The following is a 12,780-nucleotide window of genomic DNA, read 5'->3' as shown; positions in this document are numbered from 1 at the left end:
TGAGGTCTCGCCAAGTTGCCCAGGTGGGTCTTGAACCCGCGGGCTCAGGCAATCCACTCACCTCAGCCTCCCAAAGTGCAAGATTACAGGCTGAGCCATTGAGCCCGGCTGAGAATCCAATCTTGATTAAAGCTTCATTTTTTGAAAGGTAACAAAGATAATGATTACAATATGAATCAGTAATGCTACAACAGAGAGGAGACAATTTACCTGAAGAGAAAATGCAATCGGAATTAGGATTTGGAGCTTCTGAGAGCAAAGTCTTCTGGCTTCTAGAACATACCTTTGTTATTCAGCCTTTTCAGAAAGGTTTCGAGCCTGTCCAACTTTAGGTCTGATTCCAACTGCATATCTGGTCTGGCTTCAATATCTAGGCAAGTAGAAATCACCAGTGAGAGGGCATCACTAAGGCCTCTTCTGATCGGAAACTCTGTGGTCTGTGGGACCTGCAGTGACTTACCTTCCAGGGGTTTGGAAACTGGTGTAGTGCCCCGTGTCTTACTGCAGATGGGGGACGCCACTGGGGTTATGGCAGTGGGTGATGCCAAACCTGCACAACAAACAAAGGAGCTACTGAGCATCTCAGGATCACCTCCAGAAACCCCCAGGATGTTGACAGATCTCGGTGAGGCCCAGGAGAGACTGTACAATATACATGCATGTACACACACATGTGCCATTGACAGGTTCCATGACAACGTGAGATGATTGCAAACAATAGGATTTTACTGTTTCCAAGGACTTGCGAGATGACAAGCCAATATTCCAAAAGGGACAATGAAGATGTGGGAAAACATGTCCCTGATGTGTAAACACATTACAAATGTGCAAGGTAATCGGAGCACACTTGAACAAATGGGGCTGTGAGTTCTGAAGGCCCCCTGGGGGTAGCTGAGGAGAGAGGAGATTTGCACTATCTCCCATGAAGGTAGTCAAGCATGAGCTGGATCAGAGGAGCCAGCAATTGGCCCCTAGCCCTGGAGTTCTGCTCTAGGCCGAGGTGAGAGAGGGATGGTGGCCTTGGGGGGAGTCACAGACAATAACCCCAGGAGAGCAAATCTTTCCAAAGAAAGTCTCAGATAAGCAGAATCTGAACTGATGTGTGGCTGTGGCTGTGGAAGGATTTTATCTTCCTCAGGGTGGCTATACATGGCGATATGCTTCTTCAGGTATTTGTGGGCATCTTTAAAAAGGGCAGATGGTAAGGGGCATATGAGAGGGAAGGAAAGAAATTACAGTCTAGAGAAGGCATCTGGTAGAAAAAAGAAAACTTAATAAAGAGAAAGAATAAAGATTTTATCCCTAGCAGAAGGAGGGGGGATTTAAAAGGGAAGTAATTAGTGCATTTTTTTTTTTTTGAGTTGGAGTCTCACTCAGTCACCCAGACTGGAGTGCAGTGGCTGCTCCCAGCCACTGCAGGCTCGACCTGCTGGGCTCTGGTGATTTTCCCCCTCAGCCTTCCAAGTCGCTGGAACTACATGCATGCGCTACCATGCCCGGCTAATTTTTTTGATTTTTATTGTAGAGATGAGGTCTTGCCAAGTTGCCCAGGCGGGTCTTGAAACTGTGGGCTCAGGCAATTCACTCACCTCGGCCTCCCAAGGCGTGGGATTACAGGCTGAGCCACCGAGCCCGGCAATTAGTGCATTTACAAGAAAGAAAATGAGATGTCAATGTTCTTTGTGCTTATTTGTAATAAACGTGAAATCCTTAGATGACACTGCCACTTTACGCATCCCTAAAAGAACAACATCCAGGGAATATGAAAATCACTGTCATTTACCAGGACAAATAAATGAATGAATGACTGCTCCTTCCTTCAGTGGGCTGCAGAGCTCAGTATCATAGCATAAAAAAAAAATTAAAAAAAACAAACAAACCAATAAGTGGTTAAACACTTGTTTTAGGTAATATTCTGGAAGCACGTCTCATTATGTACATATTTGATGGTGTCAATAAATGTTTTAAAATCTGTTTCAATTACCAGACCTTCCAAGGATTTATATCAGTGAGAAAGAAAACTTTCTTGAACAATAATTTTAAAAAGTCTAAAATTTGGTATCACAGGATGGGGCAGTAAATCATTGCCCACTAAAAGGATTTTAAGAGACACCAGAAGAGCTCATTAGCACACAGGTCGTTAACTCTGAAGCTAATACACAGGATTGACTCAGAAGGCTGGTTTCCAAAGCAACCAGCGAAATCTGTCCCTCTACTAGGCAGGTGCCTGGCAAACCCTGCTGCCAGGGCTCCCCCTGCTGACCACTCAGGCAGTGGCACTGTGCAAAAGAGCTCCCAAAGGTGGCATGTCTCTTTCCCAGCAAGAGATAAGGATTCTTGTAAAGGCACAGGGCAAACAGATTTAAATTGCAAAATTTAAATAAAACGAAGCCCTCATCCATACCTCTTTTCAATGAATTCTAGATGCAAAAACCAGTTCCCTACTCTCTTCAGGAACATCTGCACATCTCTCTTGGTCAAAGGTACGCTTAGAGTACTTTTCCTCCAGGAGAATCCTAGAATGCCACAGAAACCTTATGGAGTGCTAGCTGTTACACAGAAGATAGGACTATCAAAAGAGAGGAAGTCCTAAGGAGGCTGGGGGAGAACAGAGATTTCTGGGGTGAAAGGATGAACTTCAGGACCAGTGTGCCTCCTGCAAACTCACTGAGGCGGTATCTCCTGGTTGTCTGATGGTCCCATGAGATGGGAAGTGTGGCTGTCCTAGGGGGCTATTTTATTCCACTGTGAATATAAGCCAGATGCCATTATTACCAAAAATTAAAAAAAGCTAATGACTCAGGTGAAACATATAACCCAGAAGGTGGTAACAAATATTAGAAATAAAGGATACTGTTTTTTCATTAGATAAAAAGTGTAAAAAAATTATTTCCTGAGCAAGCCATAGCACTTGTTAAAGAAAGATCTTTGATTTATTCAAGAAAATGTGAAAGCAAATTCACCCACTGAGGAATAGGAACTATTCATTCTCCAAACCTGCCTAAGAGCAAATCTACTTCCTCTGATGTCAGTTTGGACAAGGGCAGTGGTATTTGGTAGTAAGGGCCCACTTATAAGTAAATTGTGATTTTCAAGATGGGAGAGAAAAAAGAAACCAAAGCAAAAAATCATCAGGGTAAAAGTCAGGACTAGAAGTTGGAAGACTTCAGATCTGGATCAAGTTCTCACCTCCAGTTCTATTTAACCAATCTGCATCTAAAGGCATGTTTTTGTTAATACAGAAATAGGGCTCATGTCGAAGTAGTTTAAACATGATCATATAGTTCAGTGATTTGATGAAGAAAAGAGTCAAATGGTGTCTCATTCTGTGAGAGCAAATTCTCTTCTGTTATCCTTTGACAATTTGAAGATGAAGTAAGAATACATTTGCTAGAAAGGATTCTTCCACTAAGGTTTCAGTTAATCACAATCAGGGCTTCCTTTCCCACTATAAACACTTATTATGTGCCACAATGAGTTAGGTACTACTCGGAAGAGTTAGGTACTATTAGAAGGTACTATTCCTAAAGGTTTTGAAGAAAAGGAAAGTTAAACCTATAAGTTGATGACAATATGCTAAGACTAAGTGACTGTGAAAACTTACACCACTAAGTTGGGAAATCCACTTTTAAATAATAGCTTAGAAAACAAAGGTAAGTGCTTATAGGTGACAAAGGGACCCCACATTTTAACCATGTTCTACAGGATATGAAATAAAGCCCTAAACACCCCCATGGAAGACTCAAAGGTCTCTGGTGACTTTACTAACCATGTGATTGTCAGTCAATTTCATAAATAACACTTTCTTGGAATTGGATACATCTTTTAGACATTTATTAAAACATATTTGGAAATTGGCCTTTGTAAGTCAGAGAAGTCTGGTATGAAGGGAAGGAACCTAGGAATTAACCTTAAAGGAAGAGGAGATAAACTTCTTTACTGCAATAGGCTTACTGGGAATTGGTTGTTAGGTCACAAGAAAATGGAAACAATTTAAAAGTATTTATGGGAACGGATCAAGGTCTGTTAGCATCTTTGCAAGTGCTTTTGAAACCCACAATTGCATTCAAATTCCAAGCAGGTAAGTTCTGAAATAGTGACAAATTGAATTATGCATCTTATATTGACAATGACACTAGCTGACTATCTATGAAGAAATAGGAATAGCTCACAATAGGAAATAGGAATAGCTCACAAAACCTCCCCCCAAAACATTGATAGAACATAAGTCAATTTAAAAATGTTAAAGACAAACTGCTTGTTCTTTCTTTTTCAAAATTGAGCCATTACATACCACCATCACTTCCACGGGTGAAGGTCCTTGCATGTGCATATGTACACAACACACACACACACACACACACACACACACACGCACACGCACACGCACGCGCACGCGCACTCACACACTCTCAGACCTTTCTTCACCATCCTGCCCGCCACGGTGAACTGGGTGGAGTCATTGGCCGCTCCCCGGCCCTTTGTCTTCCAGGCTTCCTCCCTCACAGTAATGAGGTGCTTCCTCTCCTCAATCGTCATTTGGCTCTCTCGACTTTCTGTGACCCGCTGTTAAAAAAGGCACAAAAGAGAAAACAGGAGAGAGAAATGATAGGGGTGTGAATTTTAGCTTGCAGCATTCCACGAGTTAAAAAAGCAGGCAAGCAGAGGAGTAAAACACTGTCCACAGGTGGCCCAAAGTGTTCTATCTGGAACGGATTTGGCTTCCACCTCCAGGTTGAGTGAAAGATCACCACTAGCGACACTGAAGTTTTAGGTTAAAGACTTTGTTCTCTCAATTTTGTATTTGGAACACTGGAACACAAAAAGGATCCTTTATAAACATAGAGAAAACAGATTGTTTTTCATGCTCTTAACTTTATGGGGTTTTAACGCTGTTCTGTCTTGCCATCTAGTTGAACTCAGTTAATTAGGAGATTTTCATCCATATGTACATACTCACGAAGAACATGATCAATCTAGAAGACCTTATATCCATGTAAGCTCACGAAAAACATGGTCAATTATGAAGCAGTGAAATCTGATTAGAAATAAGGGGTCCTGACAGGTTTTGTAGAACTTGGCTGCTTTTTCCCACAGCATGGTGTGATGTGGGTAGTAAGGAAACCAGGACAACCCACAGAAGAGGCTAGAAGCCAGGATGTCTCTGCCATGGAGGATGAGTTATGCTATGGACATAATTACATACACAATAACATTTCCACTTAAAATGCTTTCAGAAGTTTCTAACTGGAGTTTTGGAGACATCTCCTCATCCATTTCCCAGCTCATTTAAACACATGATTGAGGAGATGGCAGAATGTGAAGGGGAAGAAATTTAGAGGGTACTTGAGGGGACAGGAAAGAAGAGGCACTCAGGACGCGACTGGGATAGGGCCATGGGCTGAGGTGGTGGGGTGGGGAGAGGGACCCAGTCAGAGGACAGGTCTCTTACACTCAGGGCCCACTGATTCACAAAGGACAGGAAGAGAACAGTGACCAGCACAGTTCACATTCTTAATGCCCTTGTACGATGGCGGGCACAGGAGGAAAGGGGTCTTCCCGCCCTTTCCAGTAGCTTAAAATCAGGTCTGTACCAGGAAGATTTGGTTTAAGCTATGAATGTGGACTTCTCCATCATCTAATTTACAAATCTTCCTTACAGGATTCTTCTACAGAGCCATTATAGCTAGAGGCAATTTTGAGATCCTTGGTATTATAATTTAAATTAGGTTTAAAGAGATATGACAACCAAACACAATGCATGATCCTGGCTTGAATCCTAGATGGCGTGGAGGCTAAAATGGACAAGACTGGGGGGAAACTGACACAATCTGAATATGGATGTGGATGAGATAAACATCATATCAATGTTCAATCCTCCTCCTTATCACTGGATTGTGGTTATGGGGGAAATATCTTTGACTTTAGGACATACAAACTCAAGCACTGAAAGGGAATGAAGCGCATTGTCCCCAAACACATGGCTAGGGAGAGAAAAAAGAAAGAAAATGCATTTATATATATTATATATATGAAGTCAGGAGCCTGGGGTGAGGGATGGAGGGAAGGAAGAGTTGAAGAGTGGGGCAATGTCAACAACTGGTGGGACAGGTGAAGGGTTATGACACTGCCCCGCATACTATATTTTCTGTAAGTTTCACATTTTATCAAATAAAAAGTTATGAAAATTTTTTTAAGAGACACTTTCCTTAACTTTTCCACTCCTGACTGGCGAGATGCCCCTAATTCCAAGTCACTCTCTGAATCACATACACTTATTAAATAAACTAGGAGCCTGACTTGCCAGGAAAACCTCATCACAATTCAACAAAATACATTTTCTTTAAAAATGAAGCTTCAGGAACGAATTTTAATCAAACCAATACATTATTTGGCTTAAGAGACATATAAAGTGCCAAGGAAATTGGCTTCTCCAAAGGCTGAGACATCACCAGTTCTGTGGTGAATTCACTAACACTTCTCCAAAGTCACAGTGGGGTAATGAGTGTGATTAGTGACTCAGAAAAACGGTATCCTCTAATCAGCAAGTTCATTTCCAAAGTCCTCAGAGTCCCTCAGAGCCCCTCTGCACACATCATGGATATGAGCCCTGGGATGACACAACCATTTTATAATGTAAAGTTTCCACTATTTTCCCAGATCCAGGTCAAAGAGAAATATTTTTTACTCCCTTCTAAGTGACAATATTAAACATAAAAAGTTTTTGTCTCTCTACAAGGTTCTACTTAACTTTGTTACTCAGTGAGGTCGGTCTGGGGCCCTGATTCCTGCTACTGGCCTTATATGACACTCTATACTGGGGTAAGGAATATACAATTTGTTTATTCTCTGAAAAATCTAGTAAAATTTATCACAAGTTGCTATTATAATTTATAACTCAAAAAATGAAAACAAATAAGATGAATATTTTTGTCCATTTACTTTTTTTAAGCTTAAAATTTCATCATTATCTTGTTTTTCCCTTCTAAATATTTATTTCCTCCTTTAGAGAAGGAAATGATCTGTATGATAATAAGTGTAAGGAAGGACCCAAAAAATACCAGAATTAATTTTTGGAGGGTGGGCCCCTTGTAGTACAGTCTTCCTCTGCTAGGTAAGTGTTCTGGAAACCCATTACCATCTGGGTACCAGCTAGCGTTGTGAGAGGTTACATTCAGCTTCAGTTAATTTTTTTGTTGTTGTTGAGATTCTTTCAATACATTTGCCCATTTCACAATGAGTGATTTATGATGAATCTGTCCACACAGCACTGAGTGTGTTTTTGGCCCAAAATGGCATGATTCCTGCGCCCTACTCTCCCTATTCATGGGATATTGCCCTGGGTGACTTTTGTTTCCCCAGATGAAAAAAGTTCTCAAAGGAAAACGTTCTGATGATATGCAGGAGGTGAAACAAAATGGCAGAAGAACTAAAAGGCATAAAAACTGATTAGTTCAAAAACTGTGCTGAGCAGTGAAAAAGGCATCCCGATAAGGTGCATTGCATCAAACGGAGGGTACTTTGAAGGTGAGTAAAGTTTAAACATGTAAGAATAAATATGCAATTTTAAACAAATAAATTCAGCTTTTTGGGGGGTATCCCCATGTTGTATTTTCTTAGGTTTAGGATTGACTGGAACAGTGAGAGAGAGTTGGGGCAGAATCTGAACAGAAACCCTTCCCCAACCTATCATTCATTCTTTCACAAATATAGACCCTGTTAATATGGTAGGAAGGGAATGAGTACGTGTGTGTGTGTGTGTGTGTGTGTGTGTGTGTGTGTGTGTGTGTGTGTAGAAGGTAGTAAGAGAGCTTGGAAGAAAGGAGGATCTTCTTGAAGGGATGGACAGATATTTGATAGCACACAGCTTGAAACTAGGCAAAGAATCAACTAGCAAGAATGTTTTCAGGTTACACATTGTTGTTGATGGGATGCCCTCCTTTATACACTGACAGAAATCATAGCAAATCTTACTTAATGTTTCTCACACAGGAATGTGAACCAATGAGAAAGCAGAACTAACGTATGCTATTAGGAGTAGGGCAGATTTAAGGGTAAAACTCTTCTACAACTGAAGAGTTGCACAGAAAGAAAGTATTGCAATTTGGCTTTAAAATTTTTATCTTGTTCATATCTAGTTAAAATAAACTATAAAGGAAGAAATTATAGCAGCACATATAGAACAAGAAATAAGGTCAAGTGACAATTCTATGCACTGTTAAGGAAATGGAACTCTGCCCCTTTCTTGAGAGACTTCCGTCCATCATCACTATATACAACCTCAAGTGACCTGAACAAAAGTTGAAGAGATAGATTGGAGATCTAGGCTTAGATCTCAAAATCACTGTAATCTGGTCTTATCACTATCTACCAGTTCCTAATGTGAAAGGAGGAAAGTAAAGTGAAATCTTGTTTTGGTACAGCCCTGAGGCATGTGGGGAAGAAGAGAACGAGGTTGAGACCTGACACAGAGACAGTTCATTTAGACAGAGCTTGTTGTGCTATTTAAATGCCCTGTTTTCTTCGCTGAACCTTTGTATTATTGAATATGAAAAGACCAGTGCTGCTGGAGGAAAGAAAAGGGGTGACCTGGCCTCCAAGAACTCTGATGAGCTAGTACCACATAACTGGTATATAAAATAATTATGTTTAGCTGGGGAAATTTTTAAAAAGTAAATACATAGAATTAAAAAACTTTTTTATTTTGAAGTGATAAAATAAATTGCCTTTGCCTAATGTTACTTTTCTTTAAACTTAAAAATATATGGAGTCATATTCTAAGTTCACGGATAGGATGGCTCAACTTTGTCAAGATGTCAGTTCTTTCTAACTTGATCTATAAATTCAATGCAACTTCAATCAAAATCCAAGCAAAATATTTTGTAGATGCTGACAAACTGATCCTTAAGTTTACATGGAGAGGCAAAAGACCCCGAATAGCCAACATAACATTGAAGGAAAAGAACAAAGTTGGAGAACTGACACCAGCTGACTTTAAGACTTACTATAAAGCCTCAGTATCCATGATGATGTGGTATTGGTGAAGGAGTAGACAAATAGATCAATGGAGCAGAAGAGAGGGCTCAGAAATAGACCCACACAAATATAGTAAACTAATCTTTGACAAAGAAGCAAAGGCACCACAATGGAGAAAAGACAGTATTTTCAACAAATGGTACTGGAATAACTGGTTCTGGTTGTTGCGTGAATAACCAACATGATTTTTTGTTTGTTTAAGAATCTAGATATAAAACTTAAGTCATTCAGAAAATTAACTAAAAAATGGATCATGAAGACCTGAGTGTAAAACATAAAACTATAAAACTCCGAGACGCTAACACAGGAGAAATTTTATACAGCCTCGGATTTGGTGATTGATCTTTAGATATAACACCAACGGCATGATCCTTGAAAAAAATAATTAAAAGCTGGACTTCACTGAAACGAAAAACTCCTGCTCTGTGAAATACACTATCAAGAGAATGAGGAGACAAGCCACAGAATGGGAGGAAATATTTTCAAGAGACATATCTGATAAAGGACTGTTACCCAATATACAGAGAACTCTTAAAATTCAACAATCAGAAAAAAACAACTGGATCAACAAATGGGCAAAAATGTCTAAATAGATATCTCATCAAAGATGAGGTACAGATGGAAAATAAGCATATGAAAATACGCCCAAGATCATATCTGCAAATCACATCTTTAGGTGTCTACAAAGTAAAACAAAGAGACACTACTCTACACCGACTAGAACAGCAAAAATCCAAACTCTGACGACACCACATGTTGACAATGATAAAGAGCAAAAGGAACTCTTATTCATCACTGGAGGGGATGCAAAATGGCTTCAACCACTTTGAAAGACAGTTTGGAGGTTTCTTACAAAATGAAACATACTTATCTTCCAGCAGGTGAGTGGCTAAACTAACTGTGGTATATCCAATGGAGTATTGCTCAGCACTAAAAAGAAATAAGCTGTCAAACTGAAAAGGTCAAGAACAACCTCCAGTGCAACCCAAGTGAAAGAAGCCAACCTGAAAAGGCTACAACTATAGAATTCCAATTCCATCACATTCTGGAAAAGTCAAAACTAGAGGAACAGTAAAAAAAAAAAAAAAAAAGTTACCGAGGAACGAGTGGTGAGAGTAATGAACAGGTAGAACACAGAATTTTTTGAGGTAGTGAAACTATTACTTATGTTCTACAATGGTGGATACATTTCATTACACATTTGTCAGAACCGAGAGATTCTACAACACCAAGAGTGCCGGTGCTGATGAGGTCTCAGTGCAGGCTCATTGACTGTAACAAATGTACCACTCTGGTGGGAGATGTTGACAGTGGGGGAGGCTGTGGGGAGAGGGCAAAGGGGATGCTGCTTAATTTAGCTGTGGACCTAAAACTGCTCTGAAAAAAGAAATTATTTAAAAAGTACATACGTAGTTCTCCTTTAGTATCAAAATCCACAGAAGTTCAAGTTCTTGATATAAAATGGTATAATATTTGCATATAACCTGTATACATCTTCCCTGATACGTTACATCACCTCTTGATTACTTATAATACCTAATACAATGTAAATGGCTGTTATACTGAATTGGTTTTTAAATTTGTATTCTTTTTTAATGTTTCCATTAAAAAATATTCATGATCCCTAGTTGGTTGAGTCCTCAGGTGTGGAACTGGCACACATGGGGGGCTGACTGTGTATACTTTTTTTTTGAGTTGGAGTCTCATTCTGCCACCCAGGCTGGTGTGCAGTGGCATGTTCATGGCCACCACAGCCTCAACCTGCTGGGCTCAGGTGATCCTTCCACTTCAGCCTTCCAAGTAGCTGGAACCACAGGCATGTGCCACCATGTCTGACTAACTTTTTGATTTATTGCAGAGATGAGGTCTCGCCATGTTGCCCAGGCAGGTCTCGAATCCATGGGTGCAGGCAATCCTCTCACCTCCGCCTCCCAAAGTGCTGGAGGTGTAAGCCACTGCGTCCAGCTAACTGTATATACTTGAAGACTTCAGTAATATATCTTTTCTTTTAAAGTTTAATATTGACTTATTTAAAAGAAACAGCAACAAATTTTCCTCATTTGTGATGAAGGCACAGCAAGGTTTTTCCCGATTTCAGTCTCTTTCTTGGGGTACACACTGGTTGGGTATGTGGGGCCTGGGGTCTTACAACCAACATTTCTAACTTCAGGGGAAAGGAACCTAGGAGAAGGAGGGAGAAGTGGGATGTGTCCATTTGTGAAGAGGCCTGATCAAGAGAGGAGGACCCACCAGACACCCCTCTCTCTGTCAGTGTTGCGTGTGAAACCTAAGCCTCTCATTCAACAACGACTGGTCCTAGAGGAACAGCATCATCACGAACTGGTTATACTCAACTGTGGAATAGTGTGGACCCATCCTGACAAGGAGACAGAGGCTGAGAGAGGAAAGGCACCGGGCAAGGTTCCACACATGGAGGAGGTGGGAGCCTGGGATTCATGGGAAACTGGATGCAGCCACTTTGCAGAGCTATTTCCACACTAGGGACACTCCAAGGGGAATAAAAAACAATTGCTGATATTTTTAAAATTTTGAGTTGGAGTCTCACTCTTTTGCCTAGGCTGGAGTACAGTGGCACTCTCATGGTCACCCCAGCGTCAACCTGCTGGGTTCTGATGGCCCTTCTGCCTCAGTCTTCCAAGTAGCCAGAACTAGAGGTGCGCACTATCATGCCTGGCTAATTTTTGATTTACTGTAGAGACGAGGTCTCGCCAAGTTGCCTGGGCTGGTCTTGAACCTGTGGGCTCAGGCAATCCACTCGCCTCAGCCTCCCAAAGTGCTGGCATTACAGGCTGAGTCACTGAGTCCAGCCAATTGCTGACATTTTTAGCTCTAAAAATGATCACACATTATTCACCCACAGAGTCACTCAGCCTAGGCCAGGTTGCCCCCTGGGGTTGTGCTCAGAAGGGGTACAGAGAAGATGAGGGGGAAGTGGCAGGGGGTCTGTGGGTCCTCATTTTGATGGGGTCATTGGAACCAATCAAAGAAGGCCTCTCTTCACTGTGTCTTCCTCCCTGTCCTTTCTACACCCCCAACGCCCTCTACTCAATCCTTCTACTCTTTTAAGCTAAGCAGGTAACATCCCTCCTGAGCTGGGGGCAAAGGATAGCATTTCCTGAGCTCTTGACTTGACTTAGGTTTTAAAGCCTGGAGATTGAGAGAGGACACTTTCCTCTTAAACCAGTTTCATGATTATGAGGTGAATTAATGCCATCAGGTCTACCTGAAAGAATGAACCAAGGATCCAGTGCGACTGACTCTAAATACATGAAGACCTGATTAAGCGCACACACGCGCACGAGCGTGCGCGCGCGCGCGCGCACACACACACACACACACACACACACACACACACAAACTCACTCTCTCTCACATTCTCACAGATACACTCAGACACATGCAAACACAAATTCATACACACATACTCTCATAGGTACTCATACAGACTCTCTCACGTGGTATGCACACATGCATGCGCACACACACGAATACAGCAGAGGAGTTTCTTCCCCAAATGAAACGGAATTTCTTTCCTACTGTTCAGAAATTGCAATGAGGCTTAACAGGGGCAGGCTTTTCCTCACCTGATTAATAGATACAAAAGACAGGTATTTATGGGCAGCAGGAATAGCAGGAGAATAAGTAGAAGCATATACAGGTTCCTATAGAGCAAAGCAAGAGGATTAAAGGTGAAAAGAGATGATTTATCAGAGCGGGGCAGGG

The 12,780-nt window shown here is 41.3% G+C and overlaps 1 protein-coding gene across 3 annotated transcripts in view; it reads right to left on the bottom strand.

Annotated features, from left to right (window-relative positions):
* SVIL (supervillin) overlaps positions 1–12,780 on the bottom strand; it is a 190,144-nt gene that overhangs the window by 35,158 nt on the left and 142,206 nt on the right. For all 3 annotated transcript variants that reach the window (XM_021719136.1, XM_008071246.2, XM_021719137.1), the window contains 3 exons: positions 4,419–4,566; positions 461–550; positions 284–370 (listed from right to left, as the gene is read on the bottom strand). In XM_021719136.1, the coding sequence (XP_021574811.1) occupies positions 284–370; positions 461–550; positions 4,419–4,566 (325 nt within the window). The remainder of the gene's footprint in view (positions 1–283; positions 371–460; positions 551–4,418; positions 4,567–12,780) is intronic.

Source organism: Carlito syrichta, unplaced genomic scaffold, assembly GCF_000164805.1.
Source record: "Carlito syrichta isolate Samal-C Ts95f unplaced genomic scaffold, Tarsius_syrichta-2.0.1 Scaffold314254, whole genome shotgun sequence".
Taxonomy (NCBI): Eukaryota; Metazoa; Chordata; class Mammalia; order Primates; family Tarsiidae; genus Carlito; species Carlito syrichta.
This window is presented reverse-complemented; position numbering and strand designations above follow the sequence as displayed.